Here is a 27,292-nt window from a genome sequence, read left to right as displayed (position 1 = left end):
AAATTATGTAATCTAATAATAGGTATTATGATTTGAAACTACTAATTGCCTTGGTACTTAGCATTTAAAATATTCTAAATTACACATAGATATTTCAAATAACAACTTTGATGAAAGCAAAAATATTATGCTAAAATAAATGAGACTTGAAAACAGCAATGCAAACACATTCCTGATTATTTGACTTATTCCTTGCTTCAAATGTCAGCTCAGTTTAATCTTTCTTTTTTATGCACGTCATATACAATACATATAACATGAGACTAGGTCAGTGCCTTCCAAAATCAATTCTTGTAACAGAGATTATATGGTGTAGGGGGAAGGATTCCCTCCCAGGAGCTAAGAGTTCACTTCTGTAAAGCCTGAGACAAAATAACCTCTCTGTCCTTAGCTCCCTCATTGATAAATTAAGAGCGTTGGACTAAATGGCGTCAGAGTCCTTTCTTATTTTGCACTAAAATTTTTAAAATTGTAGTAATAATGTTAATAGAGGAATACTAAAGAAAAGAATTTAATAAATCTAGAGGAAATAAGCAAAACTATAGGTTTGTAGGTAAAACATTAGCTTTTCCCCTTTGGTTTCACTTTCCCAACATAAACAAGGAGAGAAAATCTCTCTACCTGTTTCCGTTCCATCTCCACTGTTGATCCCATTTCTTGTATTTTGAGTAGCAAGGCTGATCCAGATTTCTCAAGAGACTCCCTTAGGTGCTTCTCTTGAGACAGTTGTCTCCTTAGCTATAGAGCAACATTACAGTTAGGCAAGACCAAGGGAACTTCATAGCAGTTTAACAAAGATCAAAGTCACCATGAAAAGTTTACCAGACATGCCATCTCACCCCCATTCTTCGTTCATTTATGACTACTCAAAAACATGTTTTTGTTTCTCCCTAACGGATAACCTTCTAAGAAATGCAGAGTCAAATTTGTTACCCTCATCTTCCTACTGTGTAAGTCTGTTTTCCAAATTGTGGGTCAAGACGCATTAGTAAGTTGCAAGAAGCACTTGAAAAAGGGGGGAGAAAAGAATAGAAAGAAAATGTCAGAGCACATAGCGAGTAGTAAGGAAGGGTAAGTACTGCTTCATGAAATGTTTGTGTATATGCATGTATGTATGGTGTTGCAGTGTAAAATATGTCTTACAATGTATTGCTGTCAAAAAGAAGTTTGAAAAACACTAATATGTCTTAGTATATGTATTTTCTGTATTTCTCTATTTTCTAACTTTATTTTTTAACTCTTTACTTTCCTGTATTTTGATTTCTTCACCTATATATATATATATATATATATATATATATATATATTTTTTTTTTATCCCATAGTATTATAAACATTCCTCTGAAACCTGTTTCAATTATGTATTGGAATTTTTTTTTTCATGTATTGGAACTTAAAGATCAAAACAAATAATGAAGTAGTTGTTAAGCAGCAGACAAAAACAACACTCAAGAATTTGGGTACACTGACCTTATTTCTATCAATAAATGACTATAAAATGAGTTAGGTAAAGATACATAGAAGGTTAAGAGTCTCTTTTATCATGAAGTGAAGAAATCCTTTCCAATTTAAATGGGAACTGAAAAATGCTGTTCCTTTTATGAAGTGATGTTAAATTGAAAGAATTTCTTTTTTAATTTTTTTACTTATTTATTAATTTTTGGCTGCGTTGGGTCTTCGTTGTTGCGCGTGGGCTTTTTCTAGTTGCGGTGAGCAGGGGCTACTCTTCGTTGCGGTGCGCGGGTTTCTTGTTGTGGTGGCTTCGCTTGTGGAGCACAGGCTCTAGGTGAGCGGGCTTCAGTAGTTGTGGCGCACGGGCTTAGTTGCTCCGCAGCATGTGGGATCTTCCCGGACCAGGGCTCGAACCCATGTCCCCTGCTTTGGCAGGCGGATTCTTAATCACTGCACCACGAGGGAAGTCCCAGAAATTCTATTTTTAAACCCCAGTAAAGATGACGTAAGAGTACACTTTATAACTCTTCTCTACATTGTACATATGTATTTTATATGTGTTTTCTTGAAGGATGATATATTTAACAATTTTTAAGAAGTTTTTCTTTAATTAATTAATTAATTTATTTATTTATTTTTGGCTGTGTTGGGTCTTCGTTTCTGTGCAAGGGCTTTTTCCAGTTGCGGCAAGCGGGGGCCACTCTTCATCACAGTGCGCGGGCCTCTCACTATCGCGGCCTCTCTTGTTGTGGAGCACAGGCTCCAGACGCGCAGGCTCAGCAGTTGTGGCTCACGGGCCCAGTTGCTCCGTGGCATGTGGGATATTCCCAGACCAGGGCTTGAACCCGTGTCCCCTGAACTGGCAGGCAGATTCTCAACCACTGTGCCACCAGGGAAGCCCAAGAAGTTTTTAAAAAGTGAAATGAGATGAAAAATATGTTGACATGAAATAGTTACAAGATAGCCCGTTTTGGAAATGTTCTATGATTTTCTTAACCATACACCTAATATTGAACATTTGGATATTTCCAGTGTTTTGCTATTCTAAATACTGTTCTGCTGAACATGCTTGAGAATAAATCTTTTATTGAATTTCTGATTATTTCCTTGGGATAAATCCTACAAAAGGAATCACTAGGTTAAAGGTATAAACATTTTTTAGACTTTTGATACATTTTGCAATTCTCCTTCCAATTTTACCTTATCAGTAGTATTTGAATAAATCTCATCAGCACTACAGATTATCACTTTCTTAAATCTTTGCTAATAAATGAAAAACAACACCTTAATATTTTTGCATTTCTTTGGTTCCTAGTGAGATTAAACATTTTCTAATATGGTTATTAGTTCTTTATATATTTTCTGAACTGTTCTTATCCTTTGCCCACTGTTTTTTTTCAAGTCAATTTAAGTTCTTTAAAAGGGAAGATTATTGTCTAGTTTTGTTATGTTTTATTAGTTTTGCTTTTTTTTATACATGTATAAGATTTTAATTTTTATATGGTCAAACTTACTGAGCTTTTTATAATCCTGTTCCTTCTTTTCAAGCTTAGAAATTCCTTCCTTATCCAATAATCAGTTAAATATTAATATTATAATCTTATTTAAGAATGAGCTATAGTTTTTGTTTTGGGCTATATTTTTCAGGTTTTATTTTAGTATCAGATTATAATCACTTTATAATTTAGAGTAGCATAATATACTTTTCTAAGCTCTACATCGAATTATATAGTATAATTTGCTCAAGATATAATTTAAGTGCCTTATAAAGGGAATCTTTATTTGATAATTATACTACTAAGATATTCATCCCTAAAGCATTATGAAGGGCTATCAGTTAATCTATTTCATGTTCATCAGAACCAGATTTTATATATATATGTATTTCTTATCTCTTAAGAAAGATATATACTGCATTTACTTTATCTTTGTATAGTCCTTTGTTATGGGCTGAACTGCATCCCTCTGAAATCCATATGTTGAAGCCCTAAACTCCAGTATCTCAAAATATGACTGTGTTTGGAGATAGGGCCTTTAAAGAGTTGTTTAAGTTATGAGGCCGCTGGGGTGGGCCCTAATCCAACATCACTGTTGTCCTTATAAGAAGAGGAAATTTGTACACAAAGAGACACCAGGGATGTGTACACAGAGAAAAGACCATGTGAGGACACAGAAAAAAGGCAGCCATCTGCAAGCCAAGGAGAAAGGACTCAGGAAAAAACCAAACCTGCTGATGATATCTTGATCTTGAACTTTTCACCTCCAGAATGGTGAGACATAAATTTCTGTTGTTTAAGCCACCAGTCTGTGGTACTTTGTTATGGCAGCCCCAGCAGACTAATACATCCTTCCTGCTCCACATACCCTCAAAATGTCCCTATTTGACTAGCACAGTCCTTCTTCAGGTCCTTGACAAGTTCAATGAAAATTCAACATTTTACTACAGCACCAAGAATTAAGACTTCCCCAATAAAAAAATAATGTTAAGTGGCAATCCAAAGGATAGTCTTTTCAACAAATGGTGCTGTAACAACTAGACATACACATACACAAACTCACCCAAACAATCTAGATACAGACCTCACACCTTTCACAAAAAATAATTCAAAACCTAAATGTAAAATGCAAAGCTATAAAACTTCTAAAAGATAACATAGAAATATCTAGGTGACCTTGGGTTTGGCAATGATATTTTATTAATAGATATAATACCAAATGTACAATCCATGAAAAAAAATGGGTAAGTTGGACTTCATTAAAATTAAAAGCGTCTGCTCTGCAAAAGACACTGTTACGAGAATGAAAAGATAAGCTACAGATTGGGAGAAAATATTTGTAAAACACATACTGGATAAAGGATTGGTATCCAAAATATAAAAAGAACTCTAAAAACTCAACAATAAGAAAAAAAACCCAGCTGCAAAGTGGGCAAATGATCTAAGATACCTCACCAAAGAAGATAGACAGATGGCAAATAAGCATATGAAAAGATGCTCAATATCATGTCCGTAGAAAACTGCAAATTAAAACAAGATACTATAGATACGCCTATAAAATTAGCAAAAATTCAAAACACCGACAACACCAAATGTTGGTGAGGATGTGGAACAACAGGAACTCTCATTCACTGCTGGTGGGAACACAACATGGCATAGCCACTGCAACAGGTTGGCAATTTCTTAGAAAACTATAAACATAAGCTTATCATATGATAAGTATGAATCGTACTCCTAGGTATTTATCCAAAGGAGTTGAAAACCTATGTCCATACAAAAAAACTGCATATGAATGTTTACAGCAGCTTTATTCATAACTGCCAAACTTGGAAGCAACTAAGATGTCCTTCAGTAGGTGAATGGATAAACTGCAGTACATCCAGACAATGGATTATTGTTCACTGATAAAAAGAAATGAGCTATCAAACCATGAAAAGACATGGAGGATTAAATGCATATGCTAAGCAAAAGAAGGCAGTCCAAAAAGGCTACATGCTGTATGATTCCAACTACAGAGACAGTGAAAAGATCAGTGGTTGCCAGGGTCTTGAGGAAAGATGGGGGGTGGGGGAGGGAGGTGCGGGGTGATGTGTATGTAGAGCACAGGGCATTTTTAGGGGAGTGAAACTATTCTGTATACTGTGATGACCAAAAAGTAAAACTTAATGTGTGAATTTAGTAATCATGTATCAAAACTGGTTCATCAAATGTAACAAACATACCAGACTAATACAGAATGTTAATAATAGAGGAAGCTCTGGGGGTGGGGAGAAAGGATATATGCGAATTCTGTTTCTGTGCAATTTTTCTAAAAATTTCAAACTGCTCTAAAAAGAATCTATTAAAATAGCCAAAATATTTTTTTAAAGCATGAAACAATATACTCCAACTAACAATGAACAATCATGCTTTTATCAGTAACTAATGGCAAATAAAATACTCTACATGAGAGAATGTCCCAGATAGCTACACTTACTACCCTAAACACACTGAAATTTCATAATTTTTAAAATAGTATATCTATTTCTCTGTTTTGTATAACAGAATATTTTAAATATAACTTGATTCTTTTGATTTGGACTAATGTCAATTATTATTCTGTCAGGGAATATTGAGGTTTTTAGGCCACTGTCAAGGTGTATTGAATTGGTAATTCTTCTGACTCTTCCACTGTTTTCAGCTGCAAATTTTTAGTCCAACAACTTTTAGCAGCCACCTACTCCATAATTCCAATCTGTTATCTACTTAAATTTAGACTGAAATGAAAGTTTTAAGGTAAAATTAGATGAGCAGACTTATTAAAAGCTTCTTATTTTACACACAACTTCAGTGTAAAAGGTCTTTGTATGTCCACTTAACTCTAGTATATGGGCAACTGCATGAGTTTCATGGTAACTGTTTCCCTCCCGGCTGAGAGCATTTATTTTTTATTTCTGGTTTTGTGGCAGTATTGAGGTGAAGGGAAGTCTTAATGTCACATACGGGCAGTTGTAACTTCATGTGGCATATTTTTAAAATCTTCCTAATAAACAGCCACATATTTTCTTCTTCAATGGTTTCTTTTCATTCTATCCACTTCCTTGACTTCCCCCTCTGCAATTCCAATGCCCCCTTCAACTTCCAGCTTCCTTTTTATCTTACCTCCTGAATTTTAAGATTCATTTTACGTTTTGTGGTCTTCAGTTCCTCTTCAATAACGGCTGCATTCTTCTAAAAATAGAAGGAGAAAAGGTTCTAAATAATCTGAAATGACAGGAAGAAACTGTCTATGGTATATCACAGTTCAAATCTAGACTTTTTTGGGGCAACCTATAAACGCTATTCTGAATACAGTTATAAACACTTCTTATGAGTCTAAAGTAATTATTACAATGAATATTTAAAGTTATTTTATTACTTTGATTCATGACTTCTATCATTTTCCCTTTCAGATAATTAAAAAATGATTAGTCACATGTACCTTCTATGTAAAATTCAATAATCAGAGGAAAATCTGGTAATTGCTAGACATTTTTCTTACAGGGTATATTCCTATTTTTTTAAGTACTCCATTTTTTCTAGCCTCAAATATTATCTATGCTTAGGAGTTGAGGATGAAAAACACAATTTTCACTATTCATTCTCTTTTATATTATTATTAATGGCACTACAATCTAAGATGTAAAAACTCAAAGCTGTCTTTGCCTTCTTCTCTACCTTCAGCCCCTATCCAATACCACATTCTGAAATATCTTTCCTCTCAAAATGCCACAACCGTAGTTCAGACCTAATAAGGTCTATGTCTCAAATAAGGCAATGGATTCCTAATTGGTTTTCCTATCTCCAATCTCTTCTTCTATAATTGATACTCTACACTACTGCTGGATTAGTTTTCTTGTTTTCATTATGTCACTTTCTTATCAAAAATTTAATCACTCCCCATAGGATCAAGCCCAACTACTTGATTATTCTTGATTTTGAGATCCTCTATGACGTTATCCCTAGCCAATTTCCAACTTATTTTACACAAACAAATCCTCACTCCTGTCCAGCTAATTTATGCATTTCCTCCTAACTGCACCCAAGGGAAAGATCTAGGTTCAAATCTGAGTTACAGGAAGAAAACAGGCAAGTGTGATCTCGGAGAGGTGACTTCTCTCTGGGCCCCAGTACACTTATCATTAAAATAGAGACAATAATATCCTACATCTTGAGGTTTTGCAGAGATTAAACAAAACATGTTTTAAACAAAATAACATCTGTTATATTGCCTGGCCTGTGAAGGGAAAACAAAATCATTAGTTTTTTTCCCTAGTCTTATTTTTTTGCTGCCTCTGTGTGTGGTCTTTTAAATGTCCTCACCTCACTGCTTTGCCTTCTAAAGGTTCATCTCAAGTCCTGTCTCTTCCTTGAGGCCTAGCCTAATCTACTCTAGACAGGACATGCGCACCTTCTCAAACCCACCTGAATACAGAACACTTAGTTGGCAATATTTGCTTATTGTCCTATACTGTCCTTCAATATTTCTTATACCCTTATTTTTTCTCTTTAGTTTTTCCTGCTATGCCTTGTTCTCCCAGCTAGCATATAAGCTCTTGAAGAGCACAGACTCCCTCGTATCTCTGGATCCTCACAGTCACATGTAGAGGATAGGAATCTATAAATACTCAATTACTGACAGCACACAATGTTATAGGCTATCGACGTAGATAAATTTCAGATGTCAAGAATCCTCACACCAACATCACCTATTTTTAAAAGTCAGTTTTATGGGTCTGTTGCCTCCTCCAGATAACACGTTAACAGTGAGTTTGTATTCCAGAACTCTGGACTCAAACCTTTGTCTCTGAGGCAAGCTGCAGAGTCACAGTCAACCTTTGTACCTCATCTTATACCTTGTCTTCTTTCTCTTTTACATCTCTTAGTTGCTGGCGCAAATTCATCACTTCCAGTTGCAATAGCTTCAGGTCCTTGGAATGCTCCTCCTGTATTGTATTCAGTCTTTCCTTCAGAAAATCTACCAGACAGGACAGGAGGGTCATCAAGCAGTTTAAAGAAGGTCAGGAAAGGAAAAGAATCATGAACTCATCAAGCACCCACACAGGACCAAATTTCTGATGATTCTCTTCTCTCTATACCTGTTTTCTGTGGGTTCAAATCCTTTTCAGTTTGCAGATGGAAGATGTTCATCTTCAAGGACTGGATGAGGCTTTCCAGACGGCATATTCGACTTACCAGAAACTCACAGTTCTTCCATAAAATATCTGTTTTTCCTGAACAAATTATTTCATTCTGGATAGGGCTAATGATGTTCTGGCTCATAGGCTCTTCTAAACATTTTGGAGTTTCCAAGTGGCCTCTGGACAAAGATCCCAATATAACAATATTTTAGGGTAATCCCAACCATCGAATCAATGCAACACTTCTACTGAGTATAAAAACTATATTCTTTAGTTAACCAGTATCTGATAGCCCCTGCAAATTTAAACATAGAGAGCACTATTAGGTAAAGAGGATGAGACCAATGTGGGATGGGTAAAGACCACTGATTTTTTAATGGTTATTTTAATCGGAATTTTTTGTAAACTTATTTTGTATGTAAAAGCAAGTGATATATAAAACATGTTAAATGCTAATTCTATAATGGTAAACTAAGAATTAAAGTTAGCATGGAGGCAGTATTTCACATCCTTTTTTAGAAAATTTTTAAACAAGGTGATAATAAACATTCCCATTTTGTTCTAACATACTCAACACTGGTACAAATTTAATCTTTGCCGAAGAGTTATTTATTCTATGTGTGCTATAATACCAACTATACTAATTTTAGGCCTTCATAAGAGACATTCAGGAAATACATACGTAATTTTAAAGAAAATCATACCAGTAAATTCAACATTGGCCACTTAAGCACCCAGATTCCTCAAGGTCTTTGACAATCTAACTTTTAATGGCAATAACTTCTTCAGGAGCACAAAGGAAAAACACAGTTCTTCTTTTAAGTACTTCATTCTAAACTACGAATTTTTTTTTAAGACTTATAACCTCTCTTTTAATTTACAATAAATCTAGGAAAGAAAATACAGACCATATTAATGGCATGAATCAAGTTGTAGATGTTCACCTTAACTAATATCAAAGTCTATTTTTATTATTAAAAAAGGACCAATTTTTTTTTTCTAATTATGTGAGAAATTACATTTGTTCTTAATCAAGTATTGAGGGAGAATAGGATATCAAAGTTTGTGCACCTAATTAACACACTTTAAAAATCTGTTTAGAATAGTGGTAGTAGCTCCATTACAGGAGGACAACTCTTTATCTTGCAAATATTTTCTAATTAATATTCTAGTGTTATTTCTCAATTGTTTTCCAAGTACCTATTTCACCTGCCAAACCACCCAAACTGTGACTCCTTATTAGTAACCAGTGAGGCAAAATTCTTCAGCCTACAAAGATATTGTAACACAATTTTTTAATTTGTTACCTTTTTTCACCAAAGTCCAACATTATTAGGTCATCCCTCAAAGAACTGGTCTGCTCCTCAACTATTCTCATCCTTTGCTGAAGTACCGTGAATGTTTCAGAAGCTGTAGCATTGATGCGGGCTGGAGAGAGGACTGGTCTGGACATTGTAGTTTCCATATGCACCTGAGATTAAAGTCACAATATTAGTGTAGTCGGTTCTATTATTGTTCAAAATAGCCACTGCCCCTTCCTGTGGAGGATTATACATCCCTGTCCTGTTGAGCTTGGAAATGGCCATGTGTCCTGCTTTGGTCAGTTAAATGTGGGTAGAAGCTTTAAGAGCCAACTTGTCATTCATCATCTCTTTTCCCTTCTCCATGTGATGAGCAACATCCCAGATAGGGCCTGCTCCATGTGCCAAGATCCCAGAGTAAAGATTACATGAGCAGAGCCATGGCCCATCCATGGCATACAGTGTGAGTGAGCAAGAAACTAATGTTATTATAAGCCGCAGATTGTTAGGTAGTTTGTTATTGCAGCACAATCTAGTCTATCCTGTCTGCTACTATTAGACATACACTAGGACCTATGACTTGGCTGAAGGAGTTATTACCTCTTTTCATTGCCAGCCATTTTCATTTTAACATATTCCCATCCAACCTTTCTGAAAACAAAACAAAACAACACTCTACAGTACTTGGATCTCTGAGCAGTTGTCATAAAATAGATTTACCAACTACCTTGCAGCAGTGACTTTTAAATATAACTTGCAAACATAACTTCATAGCAAAGACTCTTTTACACCTACTGACATCAAATTTCCAGACTCCTCCTGCGAGACCACATGAGAGTAAATGGGAGTAGTGAGACTACTCTTTCAGGTATTAGTGACAGAAGCAGAATCAGCTTATAAGCAGTCCCAACATTTAAACGAATCATGTGCCCGAAGTTCAATGACAAGATCACTGGTGGAAACTTTAAGGACATTCTCCTGCAACTCTATCCTGTACAGACATTTCTATACTAATCAAACCATAAACCTTAAGCATCACTAGCAGTAGTGTAACTGTGAGAATGTGTTCACAAAGGCCCCACTTGGAATATTCGTAATACACCTTTCTCTCCCACTTGCTGTGTGATTAGATACCTCCCCGAGGTATCCCAGGCAATGGAAGTGGAGACTCCCTCAGGTTCAAGTCACTGAAGGTGGTCCCCAGGACCCAGGGAAGGAATTAAAGAAGTCTTAAAACTGGTGGCAGGATTTAAGGGGGCACCAGTGGAAAGGCTGAGCTTCTTGCCAATGTAACACTGTTAACAGCCACTGAGGACAGCTCTTTAACCACCTTCTATCTTTCCCCCACAGGTCCCAGAGAATGGCCTATTTCTCTCTTTTTACTTAAAACAAAACAAAAAAACCCCCAAACAAACAAACAAATACTTTACTGAGGAATAGTTGACAAATATAATTGTATACATTTAAAGTGTACAACATGATGATTTTATATACATATACCTTGCAGAATGGTTACCAAGATCAAAATAATTAACACATCCACATAATTAACAACCTCACATAGTTAACATAAGTAACTTTTTTTCTTTGTGGTAAGAATACTTAAAGATCTACTCTCAGCAACTTTCAAGTATACAATACCATATTATTAACTATAGTCACCATGTTATACATTAGATCCTCAGAATGTCTTATTTGAAAAGGCAACCTACAGAATGGGAGAAAATATTCGCAAACCATATATCTGATAAAGGGTTAATATCCAAAATATATAAAGAACTCATACAACTCAGTAGCAAAGGAAGAAATAATCCAATTAAAAAATGGGCAGAGGGCCTGAATAGACATTTTTCTAAAGAAAATATACAGGTGGCCAACAGGTACATGAAACGATGCTCAACAACACCAATCATCAGGGAAATGCAAATCGAAATCACAAGATAGCAGCTCACACCTGTTAGAATGGCTAGTTTTAAAAAGACAAGAGATAACAAACGTTGGCAAGGATGTGGAGAAAAGGGAACCTTATGTACTGTTGGTGGGAATGTAAACTGGTACGGCCATAATGGAAAACAGTATGGAGGTTCCTCAAAAAATTAAAACTTGAACTACCATATGATCCAGCAACCCCACTCCTGGGTATATATCTGAAGGAACTAAAATCAGTATCTTGAGATATCCACATATCCATGTTCACTGCACCATTATTCACAATAGCCAAGAGATGGAAACAACCTAAACATCCTTCAGTGGATGAATAGATAAAGATGTGATTTATATATATATGGAACGTTATTCAGCCACATGAGAGGAAATTCTGCCATTTGCAGGATGAATCTGGCGGGCATTATGCTAAGTGAAATAAGCTGGACAGAGAAAAAATAGTGTGTGGTATCACTAATATATGGACTCTAAAAACCAAACAAACAAAAAAATCTGATTTCATAGAAACAGGGAATAGAATGGTGGTTGCCAGGGGCTGGAAGATAGGGGAAATGGAATGATGTAGGTCAAAGGGTACAAATTTTCTTTTTATTCTTATTTTATGCTCCTGACCAAGATTTCTCTCCTTTGTGCTCCTCTATAAAACAGAATGCATTTCTGACACACATAACCTTTTTGAGTTCTTTAGATTTTCTGTTAACAATCAGCTTAAGGACAGGGGGTAAAGAAGTTCTCTTCTATTAACTGCTTTTCATGCTTCATTCTTGAAGGGAATGACAAAAGTAGACGCAGATATTAATAGAGTCTCTGGATACACAAAGATGTGAAGTAAGGTTCATCTACATTTCTGAAAAAAGCCAGGTTTGGAGTTTCCTGCTCAGGTTACCACTTGGGCCAGGATAGTGTCCCTCAGGTAATAGAAAGAAGAACCTCGAACACAAACCTTAGGGCTGGTTCTACTGCCATGAAACCAGGGCTAGGGTTGGGGGAACCACCAATAGTGTGGGGTGGGAAGAAAATAGAGAGGTAACAGTGAAGAAACACCAGATGGGTTTACCCTCCATTCCATTTTCTGTCACCTGCTGTCTGGCTACTGCCAACATAGAAATAAACCAGGCCTCGGATTGGGAGAAAAAGTACGGAAAGGGTGTTTAATGGGGTTTGTAACAGGCAGTTGGCTCCTTTGTCCTCCCTCCAAAAGAAGTTGAAAAGTTCACGTCTCCACCCTCCCTTACAGCTGGCACATCCATGTGACATATCCTGGCCAGTGAGACTTTAGGCAGAAGTTTGCAAGAAGCTTCTGGGAAGACATTTCTTTTTTTTCTGATAAAAAGAACAGAAATGAGGGCACCTGTCCTTTCCTTCCCCTGTGTGATGCCCGGAGCTGTGAGGGCTCTCTTGAAGTCAGCCATGCAGTACCTCACTGTTAAATGTAAACAAAGAGTCGGGGATCACCAGCATCTGAGAAACGAGGGAAAGGCCAGAGAAGCTCAGATTAACCTGACTTTTTAAAATAAAACTAGTAACCTCCAAACTTTGCTTATGTGAGAAATATAAACTTTTGTTTAGTCACACTTTCCTGTTGCTTGCAACAAAAGCAGTCCTGGAATACACAGTAGTCCCAGGTAATAGTTGGTAGAGAAATGAGAAGAAGAAGGAGATAAAGAAAATGACAAGCGGCGCCGGAGGTGGGAGGCGAGGGCAATTTCTGTGGCAACTTGTTAGGCCCAGGGAGCTGGTTATAATATAAAGGACTGTCTAATTAATTTATGTCAGAAGTCAGATACATAATACTAAACACAAATATAAAAGTTCATTTTTGGAAAAAAATACAGAAAATGGAGTACAAATTTCCCACATATTTTTAATACGATGCAGATTCCCACCTAAAATTTTTTCACGTAATTGTCGAAATGGCATAGTTTTGCTGTTATTTCCCCAAGGTACCCAAAATAGATATAAAATGCTTACATAACCTTACAGGGTATGTGTGCGCATTCAGCCATAAAAACAAGATGGAAAACAACACAAATTAAATTGCTTCATTTTCTCAGAAAAGAGAAAGTCAGTCTATATATGTTTAGGTAAGAATTTGATTGGCATCATCACTCACACCCACCTGAACCTGATCTATACTGGAGCGCCTCAGGCTTCTGGAGAGGAAAAATACTCTCAGACAAAGAAGAAGAATAAACTTGGCCCTCAGCCTCTGAGGGCGAGGAGGTTTATAGAAAATTCATCCTCAGGAGGGAGAGATCGAGGTGCCTGGGACACTGGCTGATGGTGGGCAGAGGATAAAGCTTTTGAGTGAAATACATGGTGTTGTCCTTGAAATATCCTCTTAGTCAATCACTGAGGTTCAGGTCGTCAAAGAAATGGATTCAAAAACTAAACAAGACAATCTAACCTTTGAGGATTTATTACAAACAGGTCTCAGGGTTAGTTGAAAATTCTTCCCTACCCCCTCTCCACATGGGGAGAAAAACAATGTCAAGGTCAGGAGAGCCCTCAGAAACAAAAATGGAAGCAATGGTGGCCCAGTAGCAAGAGCAGGACAGCCTTAATATCCACCAGGAAGTCCCTGAGCACCTGCGAGCCTGTTAAAGGAAAAGTAAGAACTTGGGATCCAGTGAATCCGTTGAGTTGAGGTTTAAAGTCAGGAGAGATTCTCATTTTCGCTGCGGTTGCTCATACCCCTGGCCTCTCCTCCCTTATCCGGCACGTCCAAGCAAGGGTAACAGAAACACCATGCCTCCACACACAATCTGCAGGCCACCTGGAGGCCAGTGTCCGTAACTCTATGACTTCCACGCTCAGTAGACTTATAACTCTGTATGTTATTAAGAAGTTACAGACTCTCAACTCTACCTATAATTTATGGGGATAGAAGCCATAAGTCTTCTTACAAGAAGAGAACTTAGCTCTAATTGCTAATATTCCAGCAAAGAGACTACAGCTTGAACATATCTGTGCTTTGCTGTTTTTGAAAAGGAGTAAATATCATTGAATGCAGCCTTGAACCTAATCCCTGATGCTTGATAGCAACAATAATAAAAGAAAAACTAAGATATAAGCTTTTATTTTTAAAAAAGTTAATTCACAATTACTTTCATAAATATATCATTATCAAATTAATACAGTGCTGTCTCCATGTTTAGGGAAAGTATTTCCAGAGAGCTCAGGTTACCTCACTGAAAGCATGGCATGAATAAGACAAATGTCATAAGTAATACACTAGTAAAAGCCAGGTGGCTTTGAAAAGGCAATACTGGCTTCTGTAGACACAGGCTCCATTCTTATATCTGGCAATAGCTACAACTATATGCTGTCGGTTCCAAAGTAACAGGCCAGGAACTCAGTGTTGCTTATCACAACCACTGGAAAATAATTTGGTCAGTAATATTTTCTTCATTTACTCATACGTCCAATAAACATTTCCTGAATGCCCACTACGAGCCAGAAACTGTCTTGACGCCAGGGAATACAGCAATGATCAAAAGAGACAAACTCCTTGCCCTCCTGGAGCTTATATTCCAGTTGAGGAAATAAGTAAAATATATAGTTTGTTCACTGGTGATAAGTACAATGGCGAAAAAGCAGGAAAGAGGATGGGAGGGAGGCTGTGGTGCAGGCTTCCATTTTAATCAGAATGGTCAAAGGAAACCTCACTGAAATGATATTTAAGCAAAGACCTGTGAAGGAGGTACAGGAGTGACATCTGGATGGGACAGAAAGGTCCAGAAAGAGTGAACAGAGAGTGCAAAGGCCCTAAGTCAGAAGGCCTGATGGGTCCACAAACAGTAAGGAGGTCAGTTTGACTGGGAAGCACGAAGTGAAGGCGAGAATAGTGGGAGATAAGGTCAGAGAGTAATAACAGGACAGGTTACATACAGCCTTAAAGGCTATTGTAAAGGTCTGCCTTTACTTTCAGAGCTGTTGGAGGGTTTAGAGTGGAGAAGTGTTGTGATCTACCTTAACTTTTAACTGGATCACTCTGCCTAGATGGTACCCAGGCAGAGATGGTAGAAAGACAACAGCAAAGTAGGAAGACCAGTTGTAAAGCTACTACGGTAACCCAGGGGAGATACCGCTGGCTAGGACCAGGGTGCTAGCAACGGAACAGTAAGAAGTGGTCAGAGTCCAGACATATTTTAAAGATAGGTTTGGTTGATAGAGTAGATGAGAAAGGATGCATTGGAAGCACGGTGTTGCCATTAACTGAGACAATGAAAGCCTATTAGGAAGAAGAAGTTTCAGGGGGAGAGATCAAGAGTTGTTTTGGAAATGTTAAATTTAAAACAGGAAAGATGCCCAATACCTGATTGAACTTGTAGATTTGGAGTCAGGGGAGAAAGGTGGACCGGGGATATAAATTTTGAAGTTGTCAATATATACATGGCTTTTAAAGCCGCGGAGACTGGATAACAGAGAACAGAAAAGATTCAAGGACCTAGTCCTGGGCGCTCCAAGATCAGTGTGGAGCACTCAAGCCAGACTAACCCGAGCTTCACCTCAGTAAGGTCATATTCTTAATCATTTTCTATCTTCAGAGCCCAGACAGTACATGGGACATTGTGGGTGGCAAACAGCGGTATAGTTCAACAAAAATGTAACTTTGTTCCAGCCTAATTGGTAGGAGCTGGGGAAACAGCAATGAACGAATGTAAATTCCTGACACCTGCATTCTAACGAGTGGGCCAGGGAAGATAACCGGTGGCAAAACCAGAAAATTAATGAAATGGCTTTCTCGGGAACCTATAACGCCAACCTAACATATAAAGAAAAGTCGGACTGGGGCTTATGCGCGGCCCTCTCTGGTGGCTATCCTTCCCCCGCTGGAGCCAGGTCAATGCAAACCTCGCTCCTGGGCTTCCCTAGTGGCGCAGTGGTTGAGAATCTGCCTGCCAATGCAGGGGACACGGGTTCAAGCCCTGGTCTGGGAAGATCCCACAGGCCGCAGAGCAACTACGCCCGTGAGCCACAACTACTGAGCCTGCGCGTCTGGAGCCTGTGCTCCGCAACAAGAGAGCCCGCGATAGTGAGAGGCCCGCGCACCGCGATGAAGAGTGGCCCCCGCTTGCCGCAACTAGAGAAAGCCCTCGCACAGAAACAAAGACCCAACACAGCCAAAAATAAATAAATAAATTTTTAAAAGAATATAAAAAAAATCTCATCCCCTTCACTTTGACCATCACTTTAAAAAAAAAACAAAAAAACAAAAAAAAAAAACACCTCGCTCCTAAACAGTTTTCACCGGCATCCAGCGCAGAAGCGCCATAAATCAGGGTCCTGAGCTCCAGAGGGCAAGAGTAAACTCCGCCAGCTAGGGGAGAGGGCGGCAGGGAGAGATGACTGGGACCTTATCTGAACCGCCGACCCGCCCCCGCGGACTCCGGACCTCCCAGGGTCCCGCAGCCTCACCCCACAGTCCATCTGTCCTCCTGTGGCTCTGTCCGGCAGCAGGTGAGCTGGTTTCTATGGAACTAAGACAGCGCTTTAAACCTACCCGCCCCCGGCGCGGGAGTCCCCGTACGCAGGCGCACCCGTGGCAGGGCATGCCGGGAATCGCAGTTTTCCCGGCCCTGGAGGGCCCTCCGCCCCGGGCGGGACCCAGGCCGGTATCCGGAGGCGCGCACGGAACGCGCAGCCCCATGACCCGGACGACGACAGATCTCCATTGTGCTCGCAAGCGGGGCACGCCGGGATAGGTAGTTTCCGCCCACTCACGTCCCGGAGGTCCTGCGGCGTCCGCTTTGCGGAGTTACCCATCCCATGCCGGTGAGCGTGCGGCGTTTGGGTCATTTGACATGTACCCTGCAGCAGGTCAGAGTCCAAGAGAAGAAAATGTTTTTAGTCTTAGAAGGATGAAAGTATCAAGTAACTTCTGAACGACAGGAAAATAAGATTTTGTTAATGAGCATAAAAAATGGTAAAAATACCGAGCTCAAACATTCTTCTCATTGAAGAAATAAACAAGCCCCTCTTCATCCTCGTGCATCATGGCCAGACCGAGAGTAAAACACATGTCTGCTCCCTGGTTTTTTGTCTCTTCAGCATAATTTATTTCTTGCTTTGTCTACAGGTGAGTAGGTATTTCTCAGTTTGACTGTAAGTAGCTGCGAAACGAGAGAGAGCACCGAGAATAAAACTGCAGTCGTTTCTGAGTTTTGCTCTAAGACTGGGAATTCACACTTACCGTGAAGTCTTCTACAGTGAAAAGGCAACACGGCTTTGCTTTAGGTAGCTGGACAGAACACCTTTTACCAGCACCAGGGCAATTAATGTATTCTTCTCGTCTCTCTGGGGTTGCAGCTGACAATAACTTTAGCCCTCAAATGAATGCAGTCAGATCCGAGATGAGTCCTCCCTTGCTTAGTGAGTGGCGGCTGAATTGATCTGGCTGTTCTTATTCTGATAGCCGAGACTCACGTGAGATGGAGAGACTGTCAAACCACAGCTGTAAGGCATATTCATCAAACTGTAGGGCCATCCGGTGAAGGAGAAATGAGCACCGCAAACGGTATTCAGGTGAAGGGGCCAAATAAAGCTTTTAATATGAAAAGTGGAAGAGTATTTTAGAGCGTCAATACACAGAGCCAGTTACTCGCAGGTTTTCTCTTGCAGTGACCTCTGATTTATGGATGAAGATGAGGGATATGTGTATGCACTCCGTAGATAATCTGCACACTTAAGTGTAATGAGAGTTTTCACCTTCTCCTTGACTCTCCATATTAAACAGCAGTCAGGGAGCCAAATTGATTAAATTTAGTGTTTTTAATTTATTTTCCTCTGTCTACCATTTGGTAAACCACATTAGAACTTAAGTCAGGCAATTACAGAGTTAGAGAAGAGAATCTGAAGTCGTCAATAAACTAATTCATCTGTTAGAGAAGGGGTTTCTGGACACCTGAGAATTTACTATATTAAAAGTCTGTTTTTATTCTAAGTGCCTGAATGTATTGATTTTTTTTTCCTGATTTCCCTCTTGATTTTCAGTTGATAAATAGTTTCACACTTGTTGGCCCCACTCAAAAACAAGGTCTTTTCAGCCATGGAAATCCTAGGGATTCCATGAGGACCATCCTCTCTCATGACTACTATGATAGCCTTCTAACTGGTTTTCTGATCACTCTTCCCAAAGCATCCTTCATATAGCTACTAAAATGATCTTTTGAGAAAGTAAATCTGATTATCTTATTCCTTTGCTTTAAAACATTTACTAGTTCCCCACTTGAACTTTTCGTTTTCCATTGAACAGTATGAAGCCCAAATTTCTAATGGCTTCAGCCTAATCTACCAGCCTCATCTGCACCTGGCCCCCCAAGGGAACCTTGAATTCAAGCGTACAGGCACGTCTTTGTGCTTGCAGGCTCTGCACCCTCTGCCAGGCACGCCCTCCCTCTCATCAGTCTGGTGAATTCAATGGAAATGTAACCTCTTCTGTAGAGCCATTCTATTCCCCCCCAAAGTATTTATTGTACAGCATAATTGTCAGTGTGCCTTACCTCCCCCTTGATTAGGCTGTAAGCCACTTGAGGACAGGACCTTTGTTCTCTTTATTTTGATTTTTAAATTTTCAGCAGCAAGCACAATGCCTGGCAGACAGTAGAGGCTTGGTAAGTCCTTGTTTAGTGAATGAATTAATGAATAAATTTTGAATGCTTCTACAGAGGCTATGTCTCACTCTCCTGACTATACCATTTGTAGGCAGGAAAAGGCATCTGCTTTTTTTCCACAGCTGGGAATGATTTGACATTGCAGTTACACAAATGACAGCAAAGTTACCTGCAACCACTTCCCCTTGGAGGTGGAAATGTATTCTGTGGATAAAGAAATGCAAATGCACACAAAAAGATCAAAGTTTTCATATATGGTTGGTACAATGGAGGGATGAGAATGGCAAATTCACTAACTGGTTCCTTACCTTATGTGGGCAGTCCAGACCTTTTGGTAAAGTATTGGCTCTGGGTATAGAGATTAAAATTTGGAGGAGTCTGACTTTTTAATGAACTGATGAGTCAGCCCAGGGCTGAAAAGGTAGATCTGTTAGCTGAATCAGTCTAGGGTAACAGCGCTTCTTACAAGGTCTCTGTCATTTAGCTTTACCAACTATTGATAAATTGTGTGGTCAAGTAGATTTTCACATTGTTCTGCTGATCAAACTTAAGAATAAGATCAAGGTTATGGCGATGTTGCTGGGCTCTGTTTTACATTTCCTAAGATAAGAGTACTCTTTTGGTCTTAATAGGATGACTCATAATCAGCAAAAGGAAGGGACGTGGGTGGTCTTTAAGTTAGCTTACACAAATCAGCTGCCAGGTATTTCTGAAATTTTCTGATTGAATAATAGTAACAGTATATATTATCTGTTGAATCATCTATTGAATTGGATGTTTTATATACAGTCATCCCTCCCCATCTGCAGGGGATTGTTCCCAGGACTCCCCCACCCACCAGGATACCAAAATCCAAGGATGCTCAAGTCCCTTATATAAAATAGCATAGTATTTGCATATAAAGTATGCACATCCTCCCTAATACTTTAAATCATCTCTGGATTACTTATAATACCTAATACAATGTAAATGTTATGTAAATAGCTACCCACTGCAGCAAATTCAAGTTTTGCTTTTTGGAACTTACTGGAATTTTTTTTTTGAATATTTTCTATCTGAGGTTGGTTGAATCCGTGGATGTGGAACTCATGGATATGGAGGGCTGACTGTATATTGCCTCACATGATCCTGACTGTAACTTTAAGATGTAGTAGTTATATTCCCATTTTACTGATGAGGCAACTGAGATTCGAGGAAGTTAAGTAACTTGCCTAGGACCATATAGCCAGTAAGTGACAGAATGGTTATTTGGACTTGGGTTTATCTGGCTTCAAAGCCCATGCTTTTCAATTTGATTCCATCTCCTATCCATTTTCTACTCCATGCTGACAACAGTGGGTCAAGACAGAAATTTCAGCATCTAACTATGAGATGAGAAATACATGAGTTAACCCCACACAATGGAATACCATATGTTTATAAAAGAAAATGAGGAAATACAGGTGATGGTATGTGAGTGTTTATGCAATTCTTACCAGTTTTCTGTATGTTTAAATTTTTTTTCATAATAAACTGGAAAAGAAAAGAAAATATCTATGTACTTATATGGAAAGTCTCCACTATATATATTAAGTGAAAAAAGCAAGGTGTTGTGGGAAAACAGAGGGGATAAGAATTTTATATTTGTATAAATAAGCACTGGGAGGATACATAAGGAACCAATAAAAGTAAAAGGGAGACTGTATAATTTTCCATCCTAACCAAGATAATTTTTTACAAACTTTGTGTTATCAGTTAATTTTATATTCACAGAAGAGTTGCAAAAACAGTACATAGAGTTCCAATATACCCTTCACCCAGCTTCCACTAATATTAAAATCTTATATAATCATGGTACAGTGATCGAAACTAAGAAATTAGTACTGGTATGATATAGTTAATGAAACAACAAACTTCATTTGGATTTCATCAGTTTACCCACTAATGTCTTTTTTCTGTTTCGGGATACAATCCAGGATCGTACATTGCATTTACTTGTCCTGTCTCCTTCCTCAGTCTTTGTCTTTCATGACCTTAGGATCTTTGAAGACTACTGGTCAGTTATTTTGTAAAATGTCCCTCAATTTGGGTTTGTCATGATTTCTCATGACTAGATCGTGGTTATGCAATTTGGGAAAAATACCACAGAAGTGATATTGGGTACTTCTTGGTGCCTCATATTCGGGGGTACATGATATGCCTGCCTTATTACTGTTTAAGTTAATATTCATCTCTTGCTTAAAGTGATGCCTGTTAGATTTCTCCAGTAATCTTACTGTGTTCTTCTCTGTAACTAATAAGTATTTGGGGAGAGATACTTCAAGGCTGTGCAAAAACAGGATATCTGTTTTTCCTTAAACTTTCACCCACTAAATTTAGCTGGTTTTTCTTGCTAACAGCTTTTATGGTGTGTTAATGGTGGCATTCTATTTTCCTCATTTACTAGCTGGAGTTCTTTTGCAGAGAGGTGTTGTATGTTTTCTCCCATTTATTTATTTATTCAGTTATTTACATCAGTTTGAGCTTATGGATATTTATTTTATTCTTTGGGTTATATCCAATATCATTATTCTTTTGTTGCTGAAATTGTTCCAGCTTTGGCCATTCAGAGACCACTAAGGAGCCACTGTGTCTCATTTTTTTTTTTTCCTTTAAGCACTTCCCTACTTTCTATTATTGCAAGATTTCCAGGCTCATCTTGTATTTTCCTGGCCCAGCCCTAGATTCAACCACTTCTCCAAGGAACCCTGTTTCTTTTTATTAAAGAATGGTATTTAAAATCTGAATGCTAGGCTATCACTGCTTCTAGTTCCTCTCAGAAGGCAGAGATAGGAAATATATGTATAAATACCACCCCATGCATATACATTAATATATCTATATTTCTGTATCTATCTGTATATATATATATGTTTTACATGTATATAAATGTGTGGATATATAAACAAGACATGAGTTCATACTGATATTCCTACTCAAATCCAGCACCACAGTTTATTCTAACTTTTGCCCTTTTCTTTTAACTTCTTTCTGTGACTGTGGGAAACCTGGCTCTCATTATCCACAATACATCTACTTGTTTGTTCAACCCTAGTACACATATAAAGCAGTTTTAAAAATTGCTAATCCATACCGGATAAGAAACACATTTAAAACTAGAGCATGTTGCTTGGGCACAGATCTTTTTGTCTTTAGCCTTATAGCACCCAGTCCAAACACCATTTTCCAAAGTTACTTGGGTCACTCCTTTCTTCTCCACCTGCTTCAGGGCGGCTATTTGATTTATTTGTAATACAGTTAGATTTATATGTCCCAGTCTGCATTCCAGCTTGTGTTCTGTCCAAATCCTTGTTGGTTTTATCTAATTTCCATATGGTAAAATGTACTATTTGTGGTGTACAGGTCAATGAGTTTCAACAAATTATTAGAGTTTTCTATCTCCCACCACAGTCGTATACAGAAGTTTCCTCACCCTCAAAATTCCATCATTCTACCCCTTAATAGTCAATCCCTCCCCCCTACTTCCCAGCCGCTGGCAACTACTGATACGTTTTCCATACCCATAATTTTGCTTTTACAAAATGTCATGTTAATGCAGTCATACCCTTTGGGTCTGACCTCTTTCATTTAGCAAATGCATTTAAGATTTATCCATGTTGTTGCATGAATCAATAATTCATTTTTATAGCTGACTAGCATTCCACTGTATTGATATATCACAGTTTGCTTATTCATTCACTGGTTGAAGGACATCTCAGTTGTTTCCAGTTTGTGGGGGGTGGTTGTTAATAAAGCTTCTATAAATATTTGCATAGAAGTTTTTGTGTAAAAATAAAATTTTCATTTCTCTTGGGTTAAACACTTAGCAGTGGGATTGCTGGATTATATAGTAGGTATATGTTTAAATTTGTAAGACACTGCCAAACTGCTTTCCACAGTGGCTCTACCATCTTGCATATACATCAACAATGTATGGCATTCCCAGTTGCTTGTCATCCTTATCCACACTTGATAGTGTCAGTATTTTTTTTTTCTTTAGCCATTCTAGTAAGTGTGTAGTGATATCTTGTGGCTTAATTCACATCTCCTCAGTGACTAATGATGTTGAACATATTTTCATATGCTTATTTGACATGAATGTATCTTTTGTAATAACGTGTCTGTTCATACCTTTTTCCCATTTTAAAAATGGGGTGTTTTTTTCCTGGTAAATTTTTTGAGATACAAGTCCTTTATCAAAATGTGATTTGACAACATTTTCTGTTAGTCTGTGGCTTGTCTTTTCATTCTCTGAACAGTGTTTTGCAGAGCAAAAGTTTTTAATTTTGATAGAACCAACTTACCAGTTTTTTTTCTTTTATGTATTGCTCTTTAGGTGTCATACCTAAAAATTCCTTGCCTAACCCTAGGTCATGCAGATTTTTTTCTTATGATTTCTTCTGGAAGTTGTACCATTTTGTGTTTTACCTTTAGGTCTATGATCTAGAGTTATTTTTTAAAATAAGGTATGAGGTATAAGTTGTTTTGTTTTTGGTATGGACATCCAATTATTCTAGCACTATTGTTGGAAAGATTATCCATCCTTTCTTCTAGTGCAACACTGTCTTTGGTTAGTGTAGTTTACAGTATTTCTTGAAATCAGAAAGCGTAGTCTTCCAACTTTGTTCTTCTTTTTCAACTTTATTTTGGCTATTCTAATTCTTTTGCCTTTCCGTAGAAATTTAAAAATCAACTTGTTGATACCTACAAAAAATTCTGCTAAGGTTTTGATGGGGAATATGCTGAATCTGTATATCAAGTTGGGGAGAATTTAGGATTAATATTATTGAGTCTATCAATCCACGAACATGATATATCTCTCTACTTATTTAAGTCTTCTTTGATTTATTTTATCAGTATTTTGTAGTTTTCAGCATATAGATCCTACTCATAGTTTGATTTATATCTATGTTTTCTTTTTTTTTGGTGCTATTGTAAATATTGTTTTTAAAATTTTTAAATCCAAGTTAGTTTATAGAAATGTAATTGACTTCTGTATTTATCTCTTATCCTGTGAATTTGGTAAATTCACTTATTAGTTTTAGGAACTGTTTTTGCTATATTTGGGGGGATTTTCTATGTAAAAATTCTGTCATCTGTAAATAGAGTATTTTCCCCCCTTACAATCTGAAATGACTTTATTTTTCTCACCTTGTTGCACTGGCTAGGACTTTCACTGTGGTGTTGAGTAGGAGTGGTGAAAGGAGATTATCTTTACCATGTTCCCATTAAGTTTGATATTAGTTGTAGGTTTTTTATGGTTATCCTTTATCAGGTTAAGGAATTTTCCTTCCATTTCTAGTTCGTTGAGAGTTTTTATTATGAAGAGGTGTTGAATTTTGTCAAATGCTATTGAGATAATCATGTTTTGTTTTGTTTTGTTTCTTCTTTAGTCTGGTAATCTGGTGAATTACTTTGAGTTTTCAAAAGTTGAACCAACCTTGTATTCCTAGGTTTTGCCCGACTTGGTCATTTTGTATTATTTTTGTTATATATGCCTAGATTTGATTTGCTAATAGTTTTTCTTTTAATTTTTATTTTATACTGGACTATAGTTGATTTACAATGTTGTGTTACTTTCAGGTGTACACAAAGTGATTCAGTTATACATATACATATATTTATTCTTTTTCAGATTCTTTTCCCATATAGGTTATTACAGAATATTGAGTAGAGTTCCCTGTGCTATACAGTAGGTCCTTATTGATATCTATTTTATATATAGTAGTGTGTATATGTTAATCCCAACCTCCTAATTTATCCCTCCCTGCAACCTTTCCCCTTTGGTAACCATAAGTTTGTTTTCTAAGTCTGTCAGTCTGTTTCTGTTTTGTAAATAAGTTCATTTGTATCATCTTTTTAGATTCCACATATAAGTGATATCATATGATATTTGTCTTTCTCTGTCTGACTTACTTCACTTAGTATGATAATCTTTAGGCCCATGCAGGTTGCTGCAAATGGCATTATTTCATTCTTTTTTATGGCTGAGTAATATTCCATTTATATATGTACCATATCTTATTGCTAATAGTTTACTGAGGATTTTTGTATCTATGTTTGTGGGGGGATACTGGTATTTATTTTCAGTTTATTATAATGTGTTTGGTGTGATATTAGGATAATCCTAGCAGTATAAAATACATGAGAAGTGTTTCCTCTTCTTATATTTTCTGAAAGGGATTATTTAGAATTGATATTATTTCTTCCTTAAGTGTTTTTTACAATTTGCCAGTGAACATTTGGGCCTGGAGTTTTCTCTGTTGAAAGGTTTTGAACTATAAATTCAGTTTCTTTAATAGTTATAGGACTAGGTTTTTTTGTTTGTTTGTTTGTTTTTGGTATTGCAGTGTTTTTTAGTGAGTTTAAGTAATTTTTGTCTTTTAATAATTGGTCTCTTTTATGTGAGTTGATTTATGGGCATAGAGTTGTTTGCAGTCTTCTTTTATTCTCCTTTTATTCTCTATGGGATCTGTTGTGATAGTTCCTCTTTCATTCCTAATATTGGCAATTTTTGTCTTCTGTCTTTGTTTTCGTGGTCAGTATGGCTAGAGGTTTATCAATTTTATTGATTTTTTTTTTCAAAGAACTAGCTTTTGGTTTCATTGATTTTCTCTATTGAGTTCCTGTTTTCAAATTTATTGATTTTTTTCTCTCATGTTTATTATTTAAACCAGAACATTTTCAAGAATAAAAAGGGGGCACTATTAATAATTAAACCAAGACGAAAAGCACAAACTGGAAATGTTCCAGGAAAACCAGGGTATATGGTCACCCTACCTATAGGATATGTGGGATGGGGAAAATGGTAGCTGGGAACCTCTGTGGGAATAAAACTTTACAGTGTATACCTTTTAGTATTATTTTCATTTTTAATCATTTGAATGTATAGCCTCTTAAAAATAAAATAAATATACTTCTTTAAATATCTGGCATAATTCCTGGCATAAAGTAAGATCTCAGTGTATGCTGTTGAATAAATGAATGAATCAGTCGATTAGTTAGCATTGGTGATTACCTGAGTTTCATTGGAGAAAATGGGATAATCATTATATATCCAACTCTGAAAGTCTACAACATATGTATCAGAATTGAATGATTAGTTTGCTCTGTATTCCTAACCTGCAGGTTTGGTGACATGAATATTATTATCTCAGACTTGGTTATATTGTTCTCATTATTTATATCTTTCTTTGCCTGTTTTTTGATTTATTTGAAGCATCTTACATATGAAGAAAGAGTAAACTGCAACTTACTGTAGAAAATTGGGAGAAAAGAAAGGGACATCATTGAGGTCCTGTAGAGGGCATCATTGAGGGTTTCCTCAGCGCTGTTCCTTTTCCTCAGAACCTGTGCCTCATCTCCATGGTTACTGTGGAGATTTCCATTTTCATACATTGTTCTGTATATATGTCTCCAGCACAGCCAGAGTCTTTTCCACATAATTTTTGGCCAAGAGAAACTGCACAGTAATGGGAAAATTGATGAGAACTAAAATTTATAAAGTGGTTGTTTAGAATTCAATGGGTGAAATGTTATAACTGCAGCAAGGACCTTAGTTCAGTTGTTTCTGAAATTTAGCTGCATTATTATATATTCAGTACATCCTTGAGTTCCATGAGTCAATAAATCATATGAATAGAATAAAATTTTTATTTATGGAATGAAAAAAGGTTCTTAAAGAACTGATCTGATGATAAGTTAAATGTAAGTAATGAATTCAAATAAGTGTTCCTATAAATAATAAGAATGCTCCTATTTTTAATAATCAAAGATTAACTCAGCCCTTCAAAACTCAAGGCTCTGGAATAAGCTACAGGTCAGTATTACAACAGGAATGTGTCTCATCTAAAATGTAGGAAATTTCAGGTGGGTGAAAAAGGTGGAAATCAAAATAATATTTTACCCAGACATTGAATTCTAAACAGCCAATTTATAGATCTTATTTCTCAGAATCTGTTCCATTATTGCTAAGGTTCTATGATCCCTTTATAGACCTCTCATAATTATATTTGGACCTTGTTACAATAGTGATAATCCCTACAGAATATAAATATATGTATTCCACTAAAAACATTCAAATCGAGATCAAGGTATCACTTGGATATCTTGGTGAAACAATGATCAAATGGTAAAAGGTTAAATCTTTATAAAACATTATTTAATAAGATTATATGACAAAGTAGAACTGTTTCTCCTCTGGCACTCAACAAATAGAAAAATCCATATTCACATTGCTTTCTTCTTTGTTTCCTCCATAACAATCAGTACTGAAAACCCACAAAGATAGTAAATTCAGTCAAACA

The 27,292-nt window shown here is 37.1% G+C and overlaps 1 protein-coding gene across 1 annotated transcript in view; it reads right to left on the bottom strand.

Annotated features, from left to right (window-relative positions):
• Positions 1 to 16,923, bottom strand: part of CCDC150 (coiled-coil domain containing 150) — a 117,133-nt gene extending 100,210 nt beyond the window's left edge. The window contains exons 1-6 of the mRNA XM_059927316.1: positions 16,774 to 16,923; positions 9,415 to 9,578; positions 8,066 to 8,286; positions 7,823 to 7,944; positions 6,090 to 6,158; positions 622 to 738 (exon numbers count right to left, since the gene is read on the bottom strand). Coding sequence (XP_059783299.1) covers positions 622 to 738; positions 6,090 to 6,158; positions 7,823 to 7,944; positions 8,066 to 8,286; positions 9,415 to 9,578; positions 16,774 to 16,785 — 705 coding nt within the window. The 5' untranslated portion in view covers positions 16,786 to 16,923. The remainder of the gene's footprint in view (positions 1 to 621; positions 739 to 6,089; positions 6,159 to 7,822; positions 7,945 to 8,065; positions 8,287 to 9,414; positions 9,579 to 16,773) is intronic.
• Between the last annotated feature and the right edge of the window lie 10,369 nt (positions 16,924 to 27,292).

Source organism: Balaenoptera ricei, chromosome 7, assembly GCF_028023285.1.
Source record: "Balaenoptera ricei isolate mBalRic1 chromosome 7, mBalRic1.hap2, whole genome shotgun sequence".
Taxonomy (NCBI): domain Eukaryota; kingdom Metazoa; phylum Chordata; class Mammalia; order Artiodactyla; family Balaenopteridae; genus Balaenoptera; species Balaenoptera ricei.
This window is presented reverse-complemented; position numbering and strand designations above follow the sequence as displayed.